Source organism: Mustelus asterias, chromosome 23, assembly GCF_964213995.1.
Source record: "Mustelus asterias chromosome 23, sMusAst1.hap1.1, whole genome shotgun sequence".
Lineage (NCBI taxonomy): Eukaryota > Metazoa > Chordata > Chondrichthyes > Carcharhiniformes > Triakidae > Mustelus > Mustelus asterias.
This window is the reverse complement of record NC_135823.1, coordinates 49,134,305-49,160,213: the sequence shown is the minus strand read 5'-3', so window position 1 is coordinate 49,160,213 and position 25,909 is coordinate 49,134,305. Positions and strand designations below refer to the sequence as shown.

Here is a 25,909-nt window from a genome sequence, read left to right as displayed (position 1 = left end):
GGGAGAGCACTGAAGGTTCACCACTTGGCAGGATAATCGCATGAGGAGAGATTGGTTCAACTGGGCCTGTATTGAGTTTAGAAGAATAAGAGGGGATCTGATTGAAACATAGAGGTTTAGAAAGATATGGGCCAAATGCAGGCAAATGGGGTTAGCTTAGATGGGCTTTTTGGTCAGCGTGGACCAGTTTGAGCCGAAGGGCCTGTCTCCGTGCCGTAGAATCTATGATTCTATATAAAATTCTGACAGGGCTGGACAGACTGGATGCAGAGATGTTGTTTCCTCTGGCTGGAGAATCTAGATGTGGAGATGCCGGCGTTGGACTGGGGTAAACACAGTAAGAAGTTTAACAACACCAGGTTAAAGTCCAACAGGTTTATTTGGTAGCAAAAGCCACACAAGCTTTCGGAGCTCCAAGCCCCTTCTTCAGGTGAGTGGGAATTCTGTTCACAAACAGAGCATATAAAGACACAAACTCAATTTACATGAATAATGGTTGGAATGCGAATACTTACAACTAATCAAGTCTTTAAGAAACAAAACAACGTGAGTGGAGAGAGCATCAAGTCAGGCTAAAAAGATGTGTATTGTCTCCAGACAAGACAGCCAGTGAAACTCTGCAGGTCCAGGCAACTGTGGAGAATCTAGAACAAGGGGTCACAGTCTCAGGATACAGGGTAGGTCATGTATGATTGAGATGAGGAGAAATTTCTTCACTTAGAGGGTGGTGAACCTGTGGAATTCTCTACCACAGAAGGCTGTAGATTTCAATCACTGAATATATTTAAGCAGGAAATAGATTTCTAGACTCTATAGGTGTAAAGGAGTATAGGGAGAGCGCGGGAGTATAGGGAGAGCGCGGGAGTATGGTGTTGAAATAAATGATCATCCATGATCATGATGAATAGTGGAACAGGCTCGAAGGGCCAAATGGCCTACTCCTGCTCCTATTTTCTATGTAATATTTGCCTTACTGTTGGAATGGCAAAATACTGCAGAAAACCTGAAATAAAACCAGAAAATGATGAAAACATTCAGGTCTGGCAGCATCGGTGGAGAAAAAAAGTGTTAATATTTAGAGTCAAATAGGACTCTTCAGAACTCTGAATTCCAAAATATATTGTTTCAGAAAAACCTGATACCAAGTATTGCTAAACACGAAAAGCAAAATATTGTAGATGCCAGAAAATATTGGGGATACTCATCGAGTCAGGCTGTATCTGACCTAAAACAGAGAATTCTGGAAAAATCTCAGCAGGTCTGGCAGCATCTGTAAGGAGAGAAAGCAGAGTTTTAAGTCCTTTTGGATCATCTTTGTCTCTGACTCAATATCTGGACCTTTCTTTTTGATTCTTTCATGGAATGTGGGCATCACTGGCCGAACCAGCATTTGTCGCCAATCACTAATTGCCCCTGAACTGTGAATGGTTTGCTTTGCCATTTCAGAGGGCACTTTAAGAATCACCCACATTGTTGCAGATCTGGAGTCACATATAGGCCACACCAGGTAAAGATGGCAGATTCCCTTCCCTAAAGGACATTCGTGAACCAGATGATCTTTTATGACAATCAACAATGGTTTTATGGTCATCATTAGACTTTTAATTCCAGATTTTTATTGAATTCAGTTTTCACCATCTGACTTTGTGGGATTTGAACCCAGGATCCCAGAGTATTATCCTGGGTCTTTGGAATGCAAGTCCTGTTGCTGAATAAGGCACTCTTTTTGTTTACTTGGACAGTGCTCTAAAATGTTTACTATTGTGATGCTTAACTGCACGTCATGCCTTAATTCAAGTATTTATGTCTTTAAATTAGTATATTAATCAATGGCGATTCTTCCTATGTGAATCAGGATAGTTTTGATGGGCTTTCCATTCATGGGGGGGCTAGTGTAGCATTATCATGTCTAATCCCAAACTGGTCTGGTAATGGAGTAATTGAAGCAAACAAGGGCTGGATTCTGAGGTGCCACAATCCCAGCTAAAATGTCGGTGGAGGATGGGATTAGCCATGAACCCAACAGCTGCCTTACACCAATTTAATGCCGGAAGCAGAAATTGAATTACTTACTCTAAGGTGAAAATTCTGCTGCTTTCTCTTTAGAAAGCTGCCAGCTAGGTAAGTCAAGCCTTTTTGCAAGGGTATGGAAGCCAGGTTCAAGAGGCAAAGAGGGAATGACCTTTGATGGGGTGGTGGCTGGTGGTGCCTCCAATGGACCCTAGGAGCATGCAAAGGAGGTTCTCATCTCTTGCCAAAACACATGGAAGGGACTTCAACCCCACCAGGGATTAAATACCAGCAACGATGGGATGAAACCTTTTAAGTGGCCAATAGGCCCTAAGCATGGGCAGTTAGGAGGCAGGAAGATCACCTGCTGGATTTTACATGGCCCTGCCTTCAAACCCGCTGGTGCAGGATTGTGAAGTCCAGCCTATGGCGACCATATGATGCTTAGCAGTGGGGCAAATAGGAAGTATTATGGAGTGAGAGAAGAGAGAGACAATTTCTCCCTGTAAATGTCATCACACATCAATGATTCAGAATGCTCTAATGCCCAGTATTGATATCAGAACACAAAACTGAATCAATCACTTTTAAACAAATCGCTTCTGAAAATGACTGGCACATTCTTTTCAATTTCAGAACACACACATAAACAGCACCTCTTCCCTTGGGCAATTTCACAGCAATATTTCAAAGTTTAAAGAATGGAGGTAAATTCTTGAACTTTTTGTTTTGTTCGTGTGGCTTATTGGATCATTTGAATCTTCAGACTACTGCACCACCTTGGAGCCATTCTCAGCTATTCCTATTCCAATACTTCATAATTCCTCAGCATTGTAAACTGATATATCTATCTGCCCAATTATTGATGTCTCTCATCATCCATATTTGCCAAACTCTTTGAGATATGGTGAATGAGAATAGACTGGGAAAGAATTGTCCTCTCTGTAATGTCACATAACAAGCAGTGCTGTGATATTAAACATGAGGAATGCAGCTCTGGAATTCATTGCCATTCTTGACATACAACAGGAGGTGTGAATGTTTAAGGTGATGGGTGGGATACCAATCAAGCAGGTACTTTCTCCTGGATGGTGTCGAGCTTCTTGAGTGCTATTGGAGCTGCACTCATCCAGGCAAGTGGAGAATATTCCATTACATTCCTGACTTTTCCCTTGTGGATGGTGGACAGGATTTGGGGAGTCAGGAAGTGAGTTATGCATTGCAGAAACCCCAGCCACTGACCAGTTCTTGTAGCCATATTTATTTATACAGCTCATACAGTTAAGTTTATTGTCGATGTTAAAACCCCCTGCCAAACCCAGGATAATGTTGATGGGGCATTCAGCAATGGAATACCATTCATTGATAGTTTGGGGAAAATGATTATATTCTCTCTCTCTCTCGAGGGGAATAGTCTTTGCCTAATATTTGTGTGGTGGAAATGTTACTTGCAAAGTAACTTCCAGATGTGTTGATCACTCCTTGTGCTGTTTTATTTGTCCCAGCTGCCTTTTAGGAAGCTAAAGGTTTTGGTTTTCTGCAATCTTTCTGACTATGTTAGAAATCAGTATTTTTTCTGCATCGTACCTGGGAAGGACTGGAATGGCCCCTTGTGCTGGAGTGACCAAGACCCAAATGATAAAATGGCTCATTTATTGGGTGGGAATGTATTTCCTTTCATCAATTTAAATTTTACTTCATTGGGAAACCACAACCGTCAACTCAAAATATACTCTGGTTTACTCCAGTTATTTGGAATGGTAATCAGTGAAGAGACATGAAAGCTCATTGTTCAGTATTAATTAATATTGGCAAGCAAACCAAAAAGCAAAAATAAATTCAAACAGTTCTGCAGCCATGTGACCTGTATGGCAGGCCACGCTTGAGTACGCATAACCCATGCAACAATGAACATTATCAAGGAGGAGAGATTTATGTATGTGGCAGCACAGATTGTTGTTTCCATCCCTGTCAAAGTAATTCTCATTGCTTTGTTATCACGATTCCTCCCTGGACAATGTACTTGTGGGTTGATACACTGATAATCCTCCCCAATAAGGATTATTGTAGAACTGGTACCTTCCCTTCTGCCTTCTCAGCTATATTAGGTTGCTGTCTGAAATCACATTGCCAATTCACCTTCCTGAGAAGTGCACTTTGTTAATGGAGTTTTAAGTGCTCTGTTAAATTGTTGCTCAGAATGACAAGTTGCACTTCATTCATTTATCATTTATAGGGATGGTGCTTTTTTTAAGCCAGTGACGCAGTTGAAGGTTAAGGGGAGTGGGCAGGAAAATGAAGTGATATCAGCCATAATCTTATCCAATGGAGGAACAGGCTTGAAGGCCAAAAGGTCTCCAGATCCTAAGCCCTATGTTACTGTGATCTTACCACTTCTCGTCACCACAGGGTGCTCTCCAAAGAACCACTATTGAGCAGTGAGGAGCAAGAACATGTTCCCCGTTAACCTGGAAGTTGCTGTTACAATCCCTCACCAGCCTTGATTACCTTGATTAACCCAGCATAAAAGTCATGGAGCCTGGCAAAGCATGTTCTACCTGGCTCAGATTGCACTGCCTGGTACATGTGCTGAGGATTCAGGACATTTACACAAGGCCTTTGAAACCACTTGCAATGTGTGAAGTGTAATATACCACTGACATGGATGAAATTTAGCAATATTGAAAAGCAACAGAAAGCAAGTTCGAAGTTTCAGAGAAATCCAGCTTCAAGGGAAACTTTAACTCCATTGGCCAACTGACCTCTCTGTATCTGAGTGCATTCAGTAAAGCAGTTTTATCTGTGATTATAGAGATTGCAAGAGGATGCGACAGAAATATTCTGGTATAATATTCTACTCCAGATAGCCATGTGTGAAGGATTGAAGAGAAGGCTTGCTTACTTACAAATTTTGCATGCTTACAAATTTTTTTAATTTACAGAAACATTAATTACAAACCGTTACTTCCAAACCCAACAACCACAATTTCTGTTGTATCTCAGAACACAAGAACTTAGACCGCACCTTTAACATAAGGTGCTTCACAGGAGCATTCTAAAATAAAGTATGACTTCGAGCCATATAAGGAGATATGAAGTTAGATGTCTAAAAGCTTGGTCCAAGATTCACATTTTAAGAAGTGACAAAGGAGAAAAGTGAGCCAGAGAGATATAGGGAGGGGATTTCAAAGCTTGAGACATAGGCAACTGAAAACACAGCCACCAATGCTGGAACAGTTGTGATTTGGAATGCACAAGAGACTAGAATTAGAGGAGTGCAGAGATCTTGGAAAATTGTGGGGCTGAAGGAAATTACAGAGAAAGGGAGGGGCAAGGCTGTGGAGAGATTTGAAAACCAAGGTGAGAATTTTAAAGTCCAAGATGTTGCTTATCCAAGAGTCAATGTAGACCAGTGAGCTGTACAGGGGTGATTGGGGAACAGCACTTGCTGCACGTTAAGACATGGGCAGCAGAGTTTTGGATAACCTAATTTACAGAGGGTTGAATGTGGAGACCATCCAGGAGTGTGTTGGAATTGTCAAGTCTAGAAGAAATGAAGGTATGGATGAGGGTTTCAGCAGCAGATGAACTGAGATAGGGGCAATGTTCTGCAAAAAGGAATAGGCACCCTTAGTGATGTCACAAACAGGAGGTGGGAAGCTCATCTCAGGATCAAATGTGGCACCAAGTTTGCGAGCAGACTGACTTGAGTTCAGGCTGTTGTCAGGGAGAGAGATAGAGTTGATAGTCAAGGAGCAGAGTTTGGAATGGGGACAGAAAACAATGGCTTCAGTCTTTCCAATTGGAGGAACTTTTTCCTCAACCAGTACTGAATAAGCAGTCTGATATTATTGCAACAATGGAGGAAGTATGATGAGGTAGAGCTGGGCATCATCAGTGTGCATGTGAGAACTAATACAGTGTCTTCAGATGCTGTCACCAAGTGATAGCATGTCGCTGAGAAACAGCATGAGGGCCAAGGATCTATCCAGAGGTAATGGTACATGTGCAGGAAGGAACGTCATTGCAAATGAATCCCAGTTAATGTCCACCACTTGAATACTGTACAATTAAATCTTCAATTACTAGGCAATTAGGCAATGAAGTTGGTTTTTGTTTTCCCACCCTGCCAGGATTCAGAATTGCAAACAGCTCTGCCACCATCCCCACTCCAAAGCCAGTACAGATTCTCCCTTTCTCCGATGTTTTTCCAGTTCTCCATCACAAAGAAAATACTGCAGATGCTGGAAATAATCAGGTGTGGCAGCATCTGTGAAGAGAGAAACAAGTAAATGTTTCAAATCTGTGAACTTTCATCATATACCGCTAAAACTATAACGCTGTCTCTCGCTCCACAGTTGCTGCAAGGCCTGTATTTTCTATCTTCTCCATTAATTAGCCTAATTTTGTAATATGCAATATATAATAGAAAACTAAATGGTTAAATTAAGTTGAGAAAAATCATGGTATCTCCTCGAATTCTGATGCCTCTTCCACATAGTTGATTCCCTATAATGCATGGCTTTCTATGCTTTGTGCTCAGTCAGATTCTTCCACAATAAGGCTTTGTAATTTTCTGAAACAGGAGGTAGCTCCAGGAAGATCCTGTGAAAACCTGGGGAAGGATGAGTAATGAGTGCAACTCCTCTGTGCAGTCTCTTTATACAACATTAATGAATCAGTGGTGTGCTGGTATTTCACATGTTCCAGAGCACACTCTTTGGTGTTCCAAATGCTGCAAAGTAACAAACGTGACAGGGATAGGAATAAACTACAGAAGATATTTTTCTTAAATTAACTTGTGTAATACATGAAAACATGAACCTGCATCACAGAAACCAGGTCCATTTGGCACAACTGGTCTATTCCAGTGTTTATACTGAACACAAAGTTCTTCCACCTGAATTCTCTCTTCCCACCCTGCTGCCATATCTCACTGTCCCCTTTTCCCTCTTGCTTAATGCATCAATGCTATTTGCTTCAACCACTTCACATAGTGTAAGAATGTCACCATTCTTACACTATGTGAAGAAATTCTTCTTAAGTTAATTTAGTCCATTAGCAGCTGGCTTTTTTATGTCCCCCCTTATCTGGACTCACCCAATCGAGGAAACAGTTTCTCCACATCCACCCTATCAAAGCTCTATATAAGATTTCTATTAGGCCTTTTCTTAGTCTTCTTTTCCAAAGCAATAGGCTCCAGGATAGTTTCATCCTGGGAATTTACCTTGTCCAGCATATTCGTGCCGTTTCTAATAATGCCAGTTTCCATTTCTTTAATGTATCTTGACTTTTCCCCATCTCATCTCATCTCAACTCTTGGTGAAACCCTCATCCATGTCTTCATTATCTCCATATTTGATGATTCCAATGCACTCCTGGCTAAACTCCCATTTCTACCCTCCATAAACCTAAAATCATCCAATACCTTACCTCACAGTAAGTCTCATTCCCTTATCACGCCTGTGTCTGCTGATTTACACTGCTGCTGGTCAAGCAAGGTCTTGATTTTAAAATTCTCATTTGGTTTCAAAACCCTCCATGGCCTCACCCCTCCACATCTCTGTAATCTTCTCCAACCCCAAAACCTTCTGAGATCTCTGCACCTCTCTAATTCTAGCCTTTTGTGCATTTTAAATCATAATTGTTCCACCATTAGTGGCAGTGAACCTACCTCTTTGATTATACCATTGATCATCTGACTTACTTAACTCTTGATGTGGCAAGGTGTCATACTTTGTTTTATAATGCTCCTGTGAAGTGCCTTGAGATGTCTCATTACACTAAATTATCTGTTTCAATATAAGTTATGGTTATTTAATACCACATCAGATGGAACATTTAGTCAGGATGCTGTTTGAGGAGCTGGCTGCTCAGTTCAAAACTGTAATTAAATTTCTTGGTTTCAGCAATATAAATATACAATATAGGAGCAGAATAGGCCATTCAGCCCCTCAAGCCTGCTCTGCCATTCAATAAGATCAAGGCTGATCTGTTTGTTTTGAGTTCCACATTCTCCATCTATCCCTGATAACCTCTGATTCCCTTGCCGAACAAGAATCTATCTACCTCTGCCTTAAAAATATTCAGTGAACCCGCTTCCACCACCTTTTGAGGCAGAGAGTCCTAAAGTCACATAACCCTCATAGAGACAAAAATTTGTCCTCTTTGCTCTTGTAATATAAGATGGTAAAACAACTTTAATGAATTAGATCCTATTAGTCGCCTGCATGTCCCCCTCTGAGCTTCAAGCTGCAGCTTCTCCCTAGCCATTTACTACCTGTCTCTGTATTAGTTCTGACATCAGTGCTACGGGGCCAGTTCTGCTGGCTTACATTGAGTTCTTTTTGTCCAAGTTAGTAAAAGCAGCTGAATGCCGTGAGGGTGAATAGACCAATCTTGCTACTTTGTGAGCGCGGCGGTGATTTATACAGCTTGATATGAATGTCAGCTTGGCTCTGTTGTTAGCACTCTTGTCTCTTGACTGAAGATTGTGAGTTCAATCCCCACATAGGTTTGTGCTTATAACTTAGGCTGACCTTCATTGATGTACTGAAGGTGTGTTGCAGCAGCAATTGTTGAGAAGATATGTTAAACAGTCTGTCTGTTCAAGTGTGCACAGAAATGTTAAAATTGAGTTTGAAGAGCACGGCAACTTCCTTAACTCAACACAACCGAAAGTGGAACAGCTGATCATATCCTGATTGTTCATGCAAAATGACTGCTGTATTCATTGTGTCAGCATTTTGAGTGCTTGAAAAATGATGAGATAATATGTAACTACACCCTTGTGTGTCTTTATGGTGTAGTTTGGAGCATGTAGCCATTCATGTATTGCACTGTGATTTAATGTTTTCATTATTTACCTCCTTAATGGGGTCATGACACTCACTTTTTAAAAAAAAACTCTACATGAAGTCATCCATCTGTTGCGCCATTTGCCCAGAGATCATCGTGACTATTTTCAAGCCCTTGTCCTAATTCGAGGGAAGTATTGCTGTATCTTGAGAGGTGATAATATAATGGGCTGCATAGGGTAAGTGTGAAAGCAGAACTCTCAAGGTGCTGGACACAGGTCCACATGGGCAAAAGTCTGGTGATTGTGTGGGACTCCAGGTCAGACAAGAAATTAATTTTGGCAGTTCCAAGCCCCATGGGTATATGACCACAGGACAGAATAGTCTAATTTGACAGTAATTTGGCACCGTTTCTTCATCAACTGTGTTATAATAGATGAATAGAGAGGGAAAGGAATTTGTGAATGCAGAAGATTCACACCAGATGGGCTTTAACTGGCCTACTGAAGATATTTTTAAAAATTAGACCATCCACAGCCAGGTAATGAAGACATCACTCAGCCTTTGATACATGCAATCTTGTGGGAGTATTTGCTATCGACATTCTCAAGCTAATTTATTAAGGGCAATTTGTCATTAGAATGAAGCATGATTGAATACTCGGGTGAAAAAAGTTAAAGACTCTTCGATTTATGGAGGACGCTCACAGGATTCACAGACCTGTTCATCTGAATATAGAAGTCATTTTGTTAAGTGCAAGGTCTGATCTGTACGTGGGATTTTATATTCCACCATGATTTTGCAAGCTTAGATGAAGAAAATATTCAGACCTGAATGAGAGCATTGGTTTAGTTGGAATTACCCTGACCTTATTTCAGCCATGATACAGTTTATTACAAAGTGCAGTATAATCATTGTGTCATAGGATTATAGAATGGATACGGCACAGTAGGAGGCCACTCAGCCCATTGTGTCTGCAAGAGCAGCTCGGCTAATCCCACACCCCTACCCTTTCCCCATAGCTCTGCAATTTGTTTTCTCTTCGGATGATTATTCGATTCCTTTCTAAAAACTGGTCTTGTCATCTTTCCTTTGTTGAACTGGAGACAATGGGTGCGATCTTACCGGCCGATCACACCACATTCCCGGTGCAGTGAGGACAGAGAATTTGACGCCCAGCCAAATCTCCGTTCACTGCAACAGGATGGGAAAAATCCCATCAACGTGAACAGCCGTAACATTCCATAAAGTCATAGAGTTTTGAGTAAGGTTCAATGGCAGTTGTGAATTCCATGGATAACATTCATCTTTGGTTTCCCTTTCCAGGGGAAGTTCCCCACCAATGACGATTCAATTCCGAACTTTCCAGAAGCTTAATGTCTGTGTTGAACAAACAAAAGTGACCTGACCCATTGGTAATCATCTTAACAGTTCATCAGTGTCCATTCTAAACAAATAAAATACAGATCCAGAAGCTTCCATATGAGCTCAGTCCATGTATAAAGTTCTGAATATGACATGGGTCTTTACTGGGCATGACAGTACCAACTTGGGCATCAAGTGAAATTAGTAAGTTAATACTGGAGGATGGAATGGTTTGGACCTGGCCAGATTGGAATTGGGGCACATGGCGGCAATCTTCTCACTGCCTGGACCAGTTTCCTCATGTTAACAGGTTAGCTTTCTGAGCATCATTGCCATTTTCTGTTATTTTCTCCCAAGCTGATGTCCACTAAATAGTTGGCGAAATATGAAAATGTCAAGTTAATCTTCTTTTATAACATTCAGAATTAGGTGCAGCTTTAGTTTAAGGGGGTACTGAAAGTGAACATTAGAATTTGTTTTTAATGAAGCATGTCCATAGCCAGGCTGAAGGAAAACTTTCTGAAAGCACTCTGCACCATTGCCTAATTTGCACAAAGCTGTAACTTTGAGTATTTAAAACCCATGAGTAAATTGGCGTCTTTTGTGGGATTGTGTGAAGATTTTACAAATTTTGGCAGCAGAATCTCACTGGGGGATCTGGCACATGTTTGATGTTTCTATCAGGATTGTGAATTTCATCAAAGGCTTGGGTGCAGAGTTGCCCTTTTGAAACTGCTCAGCTGGTTGTTCATATTACAACCTTCAAAAGAGAACCGTGCATCGGACCACAGGTCCTATAGTATAGCTTGTAAATTGGCTGTAAGAGAGTTGCACTAAAATTGAACAACTTTTATATTGCAACCCAGATCCTGCCATTGGTTGCAAAGAGAGAGAACTGCATTCAAAGCTAACCCTTGACAGAATTGCTATTATACAGCTTTCTGGCAATGATTTTGACTGTTCCTTAAAGGTTAGAAGGATCATAAGAGCAGTATTTCACATAACAGAATTGGTTTGATTATTTGCCAGAAAGGTAGTATGGTGGCACACTGCTCATTAACTTCTACAATTCTAGATAGAATTTGTTCTTAAATTAAAAATCACAAAGTGAAAGCTTTAGTTCACAACGCATCCAGTAAAAGAGAGACCAGGTTAGTATTTGTTCTTTAACAAACAACTTGTTTTTTAAATATGTAGATACAGCAAAGTTCATACTTCTGAGCTTCTGGGGAAAAGTTAGAAAAGTACAGAGAGTCCACTTAACTCCAAAATATCAGTTTGCATGCAGATGAGCAATGTCGGATGGTGTTTTTGCAGGTTAGACAGAACAAAGGAGGAAAAACAGGAGAAGTACTAGCTAAAGATGCATAAATGAATCATAGAGAGATTCACAGAGAGAGAGAGACAGGAAAGCTTATGATGGGGAGAGAGAAGTTGGACATTATAAATAAAGGAAGGATCTGGCCACTTGCCATTGAGCCATGTTCTTAAATGTATGTCTTGAATTTTGGTGGTAAACACCACATTTTCATGGTGTTTGACTTCTCTATGAGCACTATTGTCCTCTCCATGAGTCCAATCATCCCCTCCGTGAGCGTCAGTCCAATCTTGGTCACTTTGTTGTTTAAGACAAATAGAGGTCAAGTCCTTCATTTGTCCGCAGGAGACTTCATGTCGAAACATCAGAAAAGTTGTGAAAGAGATGGCTATTGTTCAAACAATCCCATCCCAGCTACGAAGTCAAAGTCTCCAAATATCCAATGCTAATTTTTATCTCCATTCATGGAAAACAAGTAGAAACTTCAGTCCAGCGTGTCCCCCTATGTGGCAGGTTATTCCAGATCATTGCCATTGTGAAATAATTCCCTCTCTGATTTGATGTTGAGCTAATTTTTTACTAGTTTTTGTTTGGTCTTTACTTTAGAAAGCAATTTAGGAACTCATCTGACTTTCAGTGAGGTGTTACATCAAAGCCCTCTCAGTGGATGTGAAAGATCCCATGACGCTCTTCAAGATTTCTCCTGGGCAATATTAATTTTGAAAACATTACCACCATAAACAAATTAAATGGTGATATAAGTCATTATTGTTTGTGATATCTTGCTGTGCTTACTTACAAAACAGTAGTGCCTGCACTGCAGAAACTATTCATTCATTACAAAAGGAATGTAAATGTTAGTTCTTTCCTTAAAAGCATCAATAAAATTCCTCTTAATTGTAATTCCTGAATTATTTTGTTGAGTGATGAAATTGAGGTTTAGTTTAGATTTTTCCCCAGATCAGTTCCTCCTCAGTGAGAAATGCTCCCTTTTCCCTGCTCACCTCTAACCATGTTCTCAAAGTGTGGGTGATCTTGGCGAGACTGGTTCCATTGCCCATCCCAGTAGCCCAGAGAATGATCACAATGCCTAAAATTCCTCAGTTATATACAATGCTCCACATATACTCTGCCTAATGCATTATATAACTTCATTTGGTTTGTGTTGTAGTGTTCTGGTAGCTTTCTAAAATTAGCTTACCCCACTGTCTCGACATTGACGGAGACTGGCCCTTTATAAATTATATTTCTGACTGAGTGTCTCTGTAGTAATTCTATTCCATTTATTTAGTGTTTACCTGCATATATTTCCTCCATTGTACAATCTTTGCATTTTTATCAGTATTAAATCTCATCTGCCTGATGATTTGGATAAATGATCCAAATCCTCCTGAGAATCCTTTGCATCCTTCAGTTTTACAGAACTACCTATTTCAGCATTGACTACAAACTTGACAGTTCTCTAGCTGGTTTCAGTATGTAGGTCATTGATGTAAACAAGCAATGAAGGCACAGCAACAATTTATATTTATTAAATCACCTTTTGACGTTTTTTAAAAAAAGTTCCAAGGGGCTTCGCAGATTGTTATCGAACAAAGTATGACATTGAACCACATAAGGATGTATTAGGGAAGATAACCAAAAGTTTAGTGAGAGATGGGTGTGAAGGAATGTCTTATTGGAGGAGAGGGGTGGAGAGATTTAGGGAGTTTAGAGTAAGGGAAACTGAAAGCATGGCTGCCAACAGAGAAGTGATTGAAATTGACGATATGCAAGAGGCCGGAATTGGAGCACTGCAAATATCTTTAAGGGCTTGTGGGGCTGAAGGAAGTTACAGACACAGAAAAAGGTGAGGCTGTTGGCAAGTATTGAAACTTTAGTATTCCCTTCAATCGCTTTCCTCCCACCCCCATATAACAAAACTGCTCTTTCTGGTGACTTTGGGTGCAAGTCACAGCTAATGGAAATGCACTTGGTGTTTTTATTTATTTTTTATGAATTTGTAAGGTGAAAGTGGCTCTGACTGGTATAATCTCATACTGGAGCTTTTCATTGCTGTCACTGCATCATGTTTTTGGGACTTTGTCAAGCTATTTGATTAAGAACCTCCAGAAACAAAAGTGTTGATTTAAAGCTGTTCAGATTCACTCCAATGTAGCCTGTTAGTATCTGCTCATGTCTGTTTATGGTGAATTGTGGTCACAGGTTTCAAACACGCACCGGACAACCTGGCATTTGCCACAAAGCTCAGGTGCCAGAGCCAGAAGGGATCAAATAGTCAAAGTTCAGTTGTATTCAGCTGAGCAGCTGACCCTAAGTGTTAGTTTTAGACTTGCTACGTTTTGAACCTACCTGTCAGCAGCAGTCCAGAAAACAGTGGAAGGCTCTCAGTAACCTCCTGTCTGAAAGCATGGCTGCTCTAGATCTTTATAGTCATTGATATGAGTGATTTTACACAGCAGCATCAGGTTACATATGTAATCACATGACCAAAAGAAAGTGGTTGTAAATGTAATAGTTGTGTTGAGGTGCTGAGGCAATCTTCACTGTACATTAATGATGCTTGATTGAAGTCTGCCTAACCTCTGTGAAGCTGATTATAATAAAATTTAATGCACCTTTGTGCACATATTTACAGCTTACAACCTGTGTGCAGTTGACTCGTATACTGTACGTGCACTGAACATATGGTTGTTCAGTGATTTCCTCCTAATCCCACCTGGGCTGTCATGTCAGTAGGCCTCTAGAACCTGAGTCGAGCATCCATTATTCATGTATAGACCCAGCAATGAATGTTGGCAGGCTGTTCGACTGTTTGGCCATCATAACCGAGTGTGACATTCTAGGGTGGCTCTTCTCTAGAAGAGAACAGGCTGATGTATGATCTAATAGAGATCTAAAAGATTATGGAAGTAAGTCATGGGATAGATGCAAAGAAAATATCTCTACTTGATGAACTTTCCAAATTGTCTGTCCCTACAGTTCTATTGTCCAGTATAAGAAAACAAAAGCATAACTGCTGGTATTTTCCTTTGTAAACTGTGAATCAATCCGCAGTACTCGCCTTCTCTATTCATCTCAATAAATTCTCATTGTGATTTCTTATACAAGACAGATAGCACCCTCTGTTGGATTAGACTCAGTACTCCTCATCAGAATTCATTCGGTTCCAGCCGATAGTAGCTTTTTGACAACTATAAAAATGTTCCACCAATTACAGAACATGGAATTTCTCAGTATAGCTAACGATAAACCGCTCTTTTGCTGAGGAAGGCTATACTTGAATAAGGTTTTTTTGTTAATGCAGTCAATCTTCTACATCCTTGTAGCATTCAACAAGTCAATCAGAATGGAGACAGTTTGCTTGGCACCCCCTCACCAGATGTGCTGAGTGTATTAGAAGTTGATACCTTGGGAGTTTGTTGTATTTGGATCAGAACTTTGTGCTGTACTGGGCTCAGGAGTTTTATGCAACATGGAACAATATGTAATAAGAGTTTGGGTGAGGTTTATCCATTGGGTGGGCTGATGTATTGGAGTTGGATGTACTGTCAGAGCCCCAGAGGCGATGTTCATGTGATGAAGGGTCCCATTATCAGAAAGTAATGTTAATTCACTCTGATTCTGCAGGAAGTAAAAGCTTCCGAAATTGGTCTGAGGAGGATTCAGTCCTCTCCTCGTTAGTTATAAAGAAATTTATGTAAATTATCGAAGTGCAGCTGGGAAAATATGTTAAACAAAATCTTATCACTCCAGTGCAGTCTTTATCATAATTGACTGTTCTACAAATCCAAATCCCAAGCACATTCTCTCAAGGTGTTACTGATTCTTCATTGAGAATTTCTCCTGCACCTTAATTACACAAATATCCTTGAATCCTTTGTGATAGAATCTGCCGAGCGCTACTCAACATTGCATGTGTACGTTATGTTTTGTAATGAATTGTTTCTCAGCTCGGGTCCATTGTAACTTTCCATAATTGCTCTTGGTCTTTACAGATGTTGATATGTGTGATTTCATGAGGCAATGCCAGCAACAATTAAATGTGCAATCACATGGCCAGTAGGAGGTGGTTGTAAATGTAATACATGTGCTGGGGTGCTGAGGTAATCTTCGCTATACATTTATGATGCTTGATTGAAATGCGTCTAACTGCTCTGAAGCTGATTACCATAAAATCTGATGAGTTTTTGTGCACATCTTTAAAGCATGCAACCTGTGTGCTTTTTGCTTGCTGCTGGAGTGATTTCCTTCAATTCCCTCCTGAAGATGCTGACTCTATGCTGGAGTGCAGGATCAGCGGCCCTCTGGTATCTGAGCTTAGTGACCATTGTTCCAGTATAGACCCAGCTAGGAGTGCTGGCTGTTTGAGTGTGTATGCATTACAGCCGAGTGTGATATTCAGGGGCTCTCTTCTCCAGAGCAGGGAAGGCTGGGGAGGCAGCTGATGGTGGTCTAATGATTTGATGGGATAGATGTAAAGAAAACGTTTACACTTGTAAGAGACTCTAAAACAAGAGCACCATAAATCTGTAACAATTTGTTGTTTTTGTCTGTCCACACTTTCTGAATGGTTGCTGGATTGATGTGGTTGGCAGAGTCAAGAGCACTTGGAGGATTGGGGCGCATGAGGCATGTGTTGTACTAACTTGGGTATCCAGAGAGCAGTTAAATTCAGATGTCACAAAACAATCATGTTGTTATACTGTACTTTTATTTCAAATTACTTTCACTTCCGGCTGGATGAACACACTGCAGCTGGCCTCAAACCGAGCTCCCCAATCACTACCAAAGGCCCCTAACCTGGAAAGGCCACAACCCATCTAACGTGACTCATAGAGTTGTAGAGGTTTACAGCATGGAAACAGGCCCTTCAGCCCAAATTGTCCATGCCGTCCTTTTTTTTAACCACTAAGCTAGTCCCAATTGCCCACGTTTGGCCCATATCCCTCTATACCCATCTTACCCATGTAACTGTCTAAATGCTTTTTAAAAGACAAAATTGTACCCACCTCTACTACTACCTCTGGCAGCTTGTTCCAGACACTCACCACCCTCTGTGTGAAAAAATTACCCACTGGACCCTTTTGTATTTCTCCCCTCTCACCTGAAACCTAACCCTCGAGTTTTAGACTCCCCTACCTTTGGGAAAAGATGTTGACTAGCTGATCTATGCCTCTCGTTATTTTATAGATCTCTATTAGATCACCCCTAAGCCGCCTCCGCTCCAGGGAAAAAAGTCCCAGTCTATCCAGCCTCTCCTCATAATTCAAACCATCAAGACCTGGTAGCATCCTAGTAAATCTTTTCTGCACTCTTTCTAGTTTAATAATATCCTTTCTATAATAGGGTGACCAGAACTGTGCACAGTATTCCAAGTGTGGCCTTACCAATTTCTTGTACAACTTCAACAAGACATCCCAACTCCTGCATTCAATGTTCTGACCAATGAAACCAAGCATGCCAAATGCCTTCTTCACTACTCTGTCCACCTGTAACTCCATTTTCAAGGAGCTATGAACCTGTACCCTTAGATCTCTTTGTTCTATTACGCTCCCCAATGCCCTGCCATTAACTGAGTAAGTCCTGCCCTGGTTCAATCTACGAAAATGCATCACCTCACATTTATCTAAATTAAACTCCATCTGACATTCATCAGCCCATTGGCCCAATTGATCAAAGATCCCATGCAATCCTAAATAACCTTCTTCACTGTCCACTATGGCACCAATCTTGGTGTCATCTGCAAACTTACTAACCATGCCTCCTAAATTCTTATCCAAATCTCCATCTAATTTTTCCCCCTCCCTGCCCATTTCCACCCAACCCCTATCATTGCAGATTGGAGACATTTTAACTCCTCCATTTAATGTAGGCCCCAGAGGGTCCTGGCTGGGGCAGAGGTCTTACCCACTGAACCAGAGGTTCTGGGTTCATGTCCCACTCCAGGATATGTTGGCCATGAAAGAGCATTCATGACACAGATAGCCCGGTTGATAATCAACCTGTGGTAAGATTAGAAAAGATTCTTATTCAACCATGTCTACTGCAGAGTGGTGTCTCACTTGAGAAAGACATCTGCAGTCCCTTCTGGACTGTTGCTAATTACAGATTAGGCCAAGAGTTCAGAAAGTATGAGGAGCTGGACTTAGTTATGTCTGTCCACATCCTCTCTGACACCAACCACCACTCAAAAGAAAGTTTGGGAGATAACATTTGGGAGAGGCTGAATAGCATTGGAGGGAAGGCACGGCAAAGGGATTGGGAGGATGATGTGGGGTTGGATGGCAATGAGATTAAATTATACGAAAGGTATGGCAAGATAGTGATTGCATGGGAAGAATGGAATGACATGGGATGTGGATGTAAAGAAGCACTGTGGCAAAAAAGATACTAATTTTGTCACATATTTTGCATCTCAGTGCAATTCAGTCAAACATTTAATGGCACTCTGGGAAGCTAGGCTGCATGGTGGGGCATAAAGTGTAACACTGCCGTTGGTCTAGGAGATGGATAGTTGGGGATGGACAGGCTATGCAAATATAGATATAAGACCCCAAAAAAGGTTTTTCTTCCAGAAAAATTGGAGTGAATTCTCTTTCTTCACAATGAGACTCTCCATGTTATTACCATAATGGGTATTGCTGGGTGCAGCACATGGAGGTGGAGAACATCAAGAAGCTGTGGTCCATATTGGAGGACCGAGGAGAAAGATTAAAGAACAGGATCTCAGAGGTGGTAATCTCTGGATTACCCTCAGTGCCACATTCCAGTGAATAGTGAAACGGGTAGTCCGGATGAATGGATGGCAGTGGAACTGGTGTGGGAAGGATGGGTCCAGATTCTTGGGGCATTGAAACTAACAAGGACCTGTACAAACTAGAGGAGTTGCACCTGAGCAGACCTGGGGCATTGTCTTTGTAAGAAGATTGACTAGTGTTAAGGTGATTTCAGCTAATTTGACAAGATAGAGACACCAGCATATATCAGCAGACAGGAGAGACGAGTTGCATCGAAAACTAGGAAGGCTAAACAGCAAACGAACAAATAGTAGGTTAATAAAGGCTGAAAGTAAATGGAGGAAAAATGCAAAGCTCTCTAACATGTTTTTTCAATGGTTGCATATTACTGTGAAGAGTCTTACAAATAAGATTGACAAGCTACAGACGTATTACCACATGCAGTTATGATATGCTGATGAATATAGAGACCTGGCTTAAACACAGGAGTCATGGATACTAAACATTCTTGTCTACAATGTATTCAAGAGGGTAGATAGTGTTAATCAAAGACAATACAGTTCTACAGGAGTGATAATGTATTAGGGGATTCAGAGACAACTTATTTGTTTAGAATTAATGAACAGAAAATAAATAGTTACATTGCTGGGTGTTTACTGTAGGCTCCAAATAGCAAGAGGGGATTAGAGGAGCAAGATCTCTAAACATTTCAGAGACGTGTAAAAAAAATAAAGCACAGTGATAGTGGTGAAGGTGTGTTATAGATCACTCGGAGTCGATGAGTTGCTGTGGCAACATGCACCTTTACGTGCATGTTGTAGTCTCGGGCTATGGATGGTGATGGTAGATGAGTTACTCACCACACAATTCCTAGCCAGTGACCTGCACTTACATTCGCAACATTTAAATGCCTGGTCCAGTTAAGTTTCTGGTCAACGGTGACCTCCAGCCTGTTGTCGATAAAGGATTCAGAGATGGTAATGCCATGGAATATCAAGGGAAGGTGGTTAAGATTCTCTCTTGTTGGACAGTCATTGCCTGACATTTGTGTAGCATGGATGTTACTTTTCACTTAGCCCAAGTCTGAATGCGGTCCATGTCTTGCTACATGTGGGAATGGACTGCTTTGTTATCTGAGGAATTACAAACAGAAGAACAGTGCAATCTTCAGCGAACATCCCAACTTCTGATGAGTGAAGGTCATTGATGAAGCAGCTGAAAATGGTTGTTCCTTGGAGTGGGTAATAGTGATCATAATATAATTGTACAAAATTGTATGGAAAAGGACAAAGAAAAATGGAAGGTGAAAATGCCCAGCTGGAACAGAACCACCTTCAATTACTTGAGAGAGGTTCTAACATAGGTGGATTGGAAACAAAGATTGACCAGTAAAACAGCAATTGAACAATAAGAAGACAGTAATAGTTCAAACACAAACCAAGTATATAGCCATGAAGAGATAAGATGGTACATCCATAGCCTGCATAGTAAAATAAAATAGAGATTAAAATAAACAGGGAAAGACAATTTCTGACATGTCAGGTACAAACTACAATCAAAAACCCAGCAGAATGCAGAGAGTAATGGGGAAAATTGTAAAAGAATACAAAGAATACAGAAAATCTCAGCAGGTATGTCAGCACCTGTTGCTGCCTTTATACCTGCTTTGGGCTCACTCTGTTTCTCTGGTAAAAAGGTTTTACTTAATTTTTGTAGTACTGCAAATAAATTTAGAAATATAAGTTAGGAACGTAAGTTTGGGATTAATATTAGATAGGTTTTTTCCACACACAGGATTATTAGAAGATGGAGTGCAATACCACAAAGAGCTACTGAAGTAATCAGTAATAGCATTTACTAGGGTTTAAAGATAAACCTGAAAGAGACGGTGACCAGGAACAATCAGGCTGTGGGATTGAGGGGGTTTGTTTACAAAGTTGTGGAGGCTGAACCCCAGCCCCATGGGAGTAACTCTGAGGTCCATGGGGACTGTACCCCAACCCATTCTTGTGCTCAGGAGTAGGAGGAAGAAAATTTGTGACACTTGTTTTGTATTTTTTTCAACTCTCTTCTTGCTGAGGTCACCCTTCACTCAATATCCACACAGTCACCAGCCAAAACTTCAACTTAGTACTGGCAGAAGTCTGAGTGCAAGTTACTATTTTGCAATGTGAAGGTAGGAGAGACAGGAATGACCCGCTCAGCAATCCCCTGCCCTCGCACACAAGTAACATAGCAAACTTGCTCTATGGCTATTTCGGGTTCTTGGGGTTCTCCCCGTGTCTGCATGGGTTTCCTCCGGGTACTCCAGTTTGCTCCCACAGTCCAAAGATGTACAGGTTAGGTGGATTGGCCATGGTAAATTGCCCCTTTAGTGTCCCAAGATGTGTAGGTTAGTTGGATTAGCCATGGTAAAGGGTTTACGGAGTTGGGGCAGGGGATTGGGCTGGGTGAGATGCTGAGTCGGTACAGACTCGATAGGCCACATGGCCTCCTCCTGCACTGTAGGGATTCTATGGAGCCTAGTTCTGTCGGCCTGATTTTAACTCTGAATGAGTTTCAAGTGAGTTAAAATATTGCTTTACTTCTCTCTGCCACTTTAGTGCCTCCCACTGGAATAAAATCAGAGCTGTCTCATCAATTAGTAATCCTCAGATTAAATTCATAAAATTTATTAAGTTTAATATTCATTTTTAATTTGAAAAAAATCTATATTTCAATTTCTGGTGTATCCTTAAACGGCTTTTTTTGAGACTGACTCTTTCTTAAGGTGCTTATCTTTTTCAATTCCTTGTTGCTCTCTGATCCACAGATCTCTCTTGTTACTCTCTCATCTGAATCAGAGGGGTACCAATATCCTGGGGGGGAAATTTGCTAATGCTCTTCGGGAGGGTTTAAACTAATTCAGCAGGGGGATGGGAACCTGAATTGTAGCTCCAGTGTACAGGAGGTTGAGAGTAGTGAGGTCATGGATAAGGTTTCAACGTCGCAGGAGTGTACTGGCAGGCAGGAAGGTGGTTTGAAGTGTGTATACTTCAACACCAGCAGCATCTGGAATAAGGTGGGTGAACTTGCAGCATGGGTTGGTACCTGGGACTTCGATGTTGTGGCCATTTCGGAGACATGGCTAGAGCAGGGACCGGAATGGTTGTTGCAGGTTCCGGGGTTTAGATGTATCCGTAAGATCAGGGAAGGTGGTAAAAGAGGTGGAGGTGTGGCATTGTTAGTCAAGGACAGTATTACGGTGGCAGAAAGGACATTTGATGAGGACTCGTCTACTGAGGTAGTATGGGCTGAGGTTAGAAACAGGAAAGGAGAGGTCACCCTGTTGGGATTTTTCTATAGGCCTCCGAAAAGTTCCAGAGATGTAGAGGAAAGGATTGCAAAGATGATTCTGGATAGGAGCGAAAGTAACAGGGTAGTTGTTATGGGGGACTTTAACTTTACAAATATTGACTGGAAAAGCTATAGTTCAAGTGCTTTAGAGGGGTCAGTTTTTGTCCAATGTGTGCAGGAGGGTTTCCTGACACAGTATGTAGATAGGCCAATAAGAGGCGAGGCCACATTGGATTTGGTACTGGGTAATGAACCTGACCAGGTGTTAGAGTTGGAGGTAGCTGAGCACTTTGGTGATAGTGACCACAATTCGGTTACGTTTACTTTAGCGTTGGAAAGGGATCGGTATATACCGAAGGGCAAGAGTTATAGCTGGGGGAAAGGAAATTATGATGCGATTAGGCGAGATTTAGGATGCATAGGTTGGGGAAGGAAACTGCAGGGGATGGGCACAATTGAAATGTGGAGTTTGTTCAAGGAACAGCTACTGCGTCTCCTTGATAAGTATGTACCTGTCAGGCAGGGAGGAAGTACTCGAGCGAGGGAACCGTGGTTTACGAAAGAAGTTGAATCTCTTGTGAAGAGGAAGAAGGAGGCTTATGTAAAGATGAGACGTGAAGGCTCAGGACGCTTGAGAGTTACAAGTTAGCCAGGAAGGACCTAAAGAGAGAGCTAAGAAGAGCCAGGAGGGGACATGAGAAGTCTTTGGCAGGTAGGATCAAGGAAAACCCTAAAGCTTTCTATAGGTATGTCAGGAATAAAAGAATGACTAGGGTAAGATTGGGGCCAGTCAAGGACAGTAGTGGGAAGTTGTGCGTGGAGTCTGAAGAGACAGGAGAGGCGCTAAATGAATATTTTTCATCAGTATTCACGCAGGAAAAAGACAATGTTGTCGAGGAGAATACTGACATACGGGCTATTGGACTAGACGGGATTGAGATTAATAAGGAGGAGGTGTTAGCAATTCTGGAAAATAGATAAGTCCCCTGGGCCGGATGGGATTTATCCTAGGATTCTCTGGGAAGCTAGGGAGGAGATTGCAGAGCCTTTGGCTTTGATCTTTATGTCGTCATTGTCTACCGGAATAGTGCCAGAAGACTGGAGGATAGCAAATGTTGTCCCCTTGTTCAAGAAGGGGAGTAGAGACAATCCTGGTAATTATAGACCAGTGAGCCTTACTTCTGTTGTGGGCAAAGTTTTGGAAAGGATTATAAGAGATAGGATTTATAATCATCTAGAAAGGAATAATCTGATTCGGGATAGTCAACACAGTTTTGTGAAGGGTAGGTCGTGCCTCACAAACCTTATTGAGTTCTTTGAGAAGGTCCCCAAAGAGGTGGATGAGGGTAAAGCAGTTGATGTAGTGTATATGGATTTCAGTAAAGCTTTTGACAAGGTTCCCTAAGCTATTGCAGAAAATACGGAGACATGGAATTGAAGAGGTTCCCTAAGCTATTGCAGAAAATACGGAGACATGGAATTGAAGAGGTTCCCTAAGCTATTGCAGAAAATACGGAGACATGGAATTGAGGGTGATTTAGCAGTTTGGATCAGAAATTGGCTAGCTGTAAGAAGACAGAGGGTGGTGGTTGATGGGAAATGTTCATCCTGGAGTTCAGTTACTAGTGGTGTACCGCAAGGATCTGTTTTGGGGCCACTGCTGTTTGTCATTTTTATAAATGACCTGGATGAGGGCATAGAAGGATGGGTTAGTAAATTTGCGGATGACACTAAAGTCGGTGGAGTTGTGGACAGTGCGGAAGGTTGTTGCAGGTTAAAGAGGGACATAGATAAGCTGCAGAGCTGGGCTGAGAGGTGGCAAATGGAGTTCAATGCGGAAAAGTGTGAGGTGATTCACTTTGAAAGGAGTAACAGGATTACAGAGTACTGGGCTAATGGTAAGATACTTGGTAGTGTGGATGAGCAGAGAGATCTCGGTGTCCATGTGCATAGATCCCTGAAAGTTGGCACCCAGGTTGATAGGGTTGTTAAGAAGGCGTACGGAGTGTTAGCTTTTATTGGTAGAGGGATTGAGTTTCGGAGCCAGGAGGTCATGTTGCAGCTGTACAAAACTCTGGTGCGGCAGGCACGCTGACATCGTTTAAGACTTACCTGGATAGTCACATGAGCAGCCTGGGAATGGAGGGATACAAACGATTGGTCTAGTTGGACCAAGGAGCGGCACAGGCTTGGAGGGCCGAAGGGCCTGTTTCCTGTGCTGTACTGTTCTTTGTTCTTTGTACAGTTCTGGTCGCCGCATTATGGTAAGGATGTGGAAGCATTGGAAAGGATGCAGAGGAGATTTACTGGGATGTTGCCTGGTATGGTGGGAAGGTCTTATGAGGAAAGGCTGAGGGACTTGAGGTTGTTTTCATTAGAGAGAAGGTTAAGAAGTGACTTAATAGAGGCATACAAGATGATCAGAGGATTAGATAGGGTGGACAGTGAGAGCCTTTTTCCTCGGGTGGTGATAGCTGGCACGAGGGGACATAGCTTTCAATTGAGGGGTGATAGATATAGGACAGATGTCAGAGGTAGGTTCTTTACTCAGAGAGTAGTAAGGGCGTGGAATGCCCTGTCTGCAGCAGTCGTGGACTCGCCAACATTAAGGGCATTTAAATGGTCATTGGATAAACATATGGATGATATTGGAATAGTGTAGGTTAGATGGGCTTTAGATTGGTTTCACTGCTCGGCGCAACACCGAGGGCCGAAGGGCCTGTACTGCGCTGTTATGTTCTATGATCCATTTATTTACAAAATCAGCAAATCAATTTGTTCTAAAATGTTTTTACAATTGAATGTTAAGTGCTATGTCAAATATGATCTACTTTGCTTTATACTTGACAAGAACTTTAATGTTGATAGTTGATCATATGCAATGTATCAGAAAGCAAAGCTTGATTACAAAAACATATAAAGTGCAGGATTAAGATCAGTAAATTTTAAGTTACAGCCCAAAAGCAACATGGAAGAAGTAGATTTGTTGCTCAGCTCATGTTCTGAGCTAAAGGCAGTTTTAAAACAACCGGCATTTATATAGCACCTTTTAATATAGTAAAATGTCCCAAGGTGCTTCAAAGGTGGGTATTCATAAATTACTCTTGACACCAAGCCACATAAGGAAATATTAGGGCAAGTGACCAAAAGCTTGGTCAAAGAGGTAGGTTTTAAAGAGCCCTTAAGAAACATGTCATGCATCCCAAGTGGCCATTCTCAGTCTGACCTCCGTCTGGTTCCTCGTGGTGGCCAGGCAGGGAGTTCACTGTTAGAACAATACCCTTATGGTATGAAAAAATACGCTGGTGCTGGGTCGAGCTGAGGGAATTATATATAGAATGATATTCTCTGCTGTGCACTCTTTATCCTGCTTCCTAAAATAAGTGACATTTTCTCTCTCTTCCAGAACAATGTGAATTTTGTGGATGACAGCTTCCCCCCAGGCCCGCAATCTGTGGGATTCCCAGAGGGGGACAGCGTACAGCAGAGGGTGAAGCAGTGGCTGCGGCCTCATGAAATCAGCTGCAACACTTTCAAAGATCGGAATGTCAAATGGTCCATCTTCAGAACCCCGCGTCCATCTGACATCTCCCAGGGGCTGCTGGGGAATTGCTGGTATGTGCCAAGGTGCGCGTCCTGTATATAGAGTAGGTTGGGGTAGAATCTCGCCGCTTCTGCAGTATTTCCATGCATGCTGTTTGGAGATTGGTACTTGCAGTATTCTTCTGAACTTGCTCTGCGGCACAAACTTCAAAGGTAATCTTTTTAATTACTTTTCTGCACTGCGGTCACCACAGGCAGATGTCTGCATTTCCTGAGCAGTCCAGATCGTACTGGGTTTTGACCTGTCTCCTGTCGTCCTGTGCTGCTCATACCACTGATTCCCAGCACTGTGCTGGTGAAATTGGGAAGCGAAAGAAATGTTCAACTTTGCTTTCCTTTTAGTCACAAAGTAGCACAGGAGAAACCCGCCGATGGGAATACTGCAACAAGCAAAGCCTTAACTTTGTCCTGTTGCTAATATGAAGCAAACACTGTACAAAATCTGGCAAATTAATCCAAGTGTGGCTTTTGCTACCAAATAAACCTGTTGGACTTTAACCTGGTGTTGTTAAACTTCTTACTGTGTTTACCCCAGTCCAACGCCGGCATCTCCACATCAAATTAATCCAAGCCAATACCCCCTGCAAATAAACACTTCCGTTGTCATGTTAGATGAAGCTGAATTCAGGATGGTGCCTAGAAATTATTGAATCCCTACAATGCAGAAGGAGGCCCTGCAGCCCATTGAGTCTGCACCAACTCTCTGACAGGGTGCCTTACCCAAACCCCCTCTCCTGCTC

At 41.7% G+C, this 25,909-nt stretch overlaps 2 protein-coding genes across 8 annotated transcripts in view; one reads left to right on the top strand and one right to left on the bottom strand.

The window, feature by feature from the left end:
* Window positions 1-25,909, bottom strand: part of glis2b (GLIS family zinc finger 2b) — a 457,410-nt gene that overhangs the window by 324,738 nt on the left and 106,763 nt on the right. The gene's annotated exons all lie outside the window — the stretch shown is intronic.
* Window positions 1-25,909, top strand: part of capn15 (calpain 15) — a 266,791-nt gene that overhangs the window by 214,900 nt on the left and 25,982 nt on the right. For all 6 annotated transcript variants that reach the window (XR_013500686.1, XR_013500685.1, XR_013500684.1 and 3 more), the window contains one exon: window positions 24,973-25,181. Coding sequence is in view for 3 of the 6 variants with exons in the window: in XM_078240520.1 (XP_078096646.1) it covers window positions 24,973-25,181 (209 nt within the window). In the remaining 3 variants the exon portion in view is untranslated. The remainder of the gene's footprint in view (window positions 1-24,972; window positions 25,182-25,909) is intronic.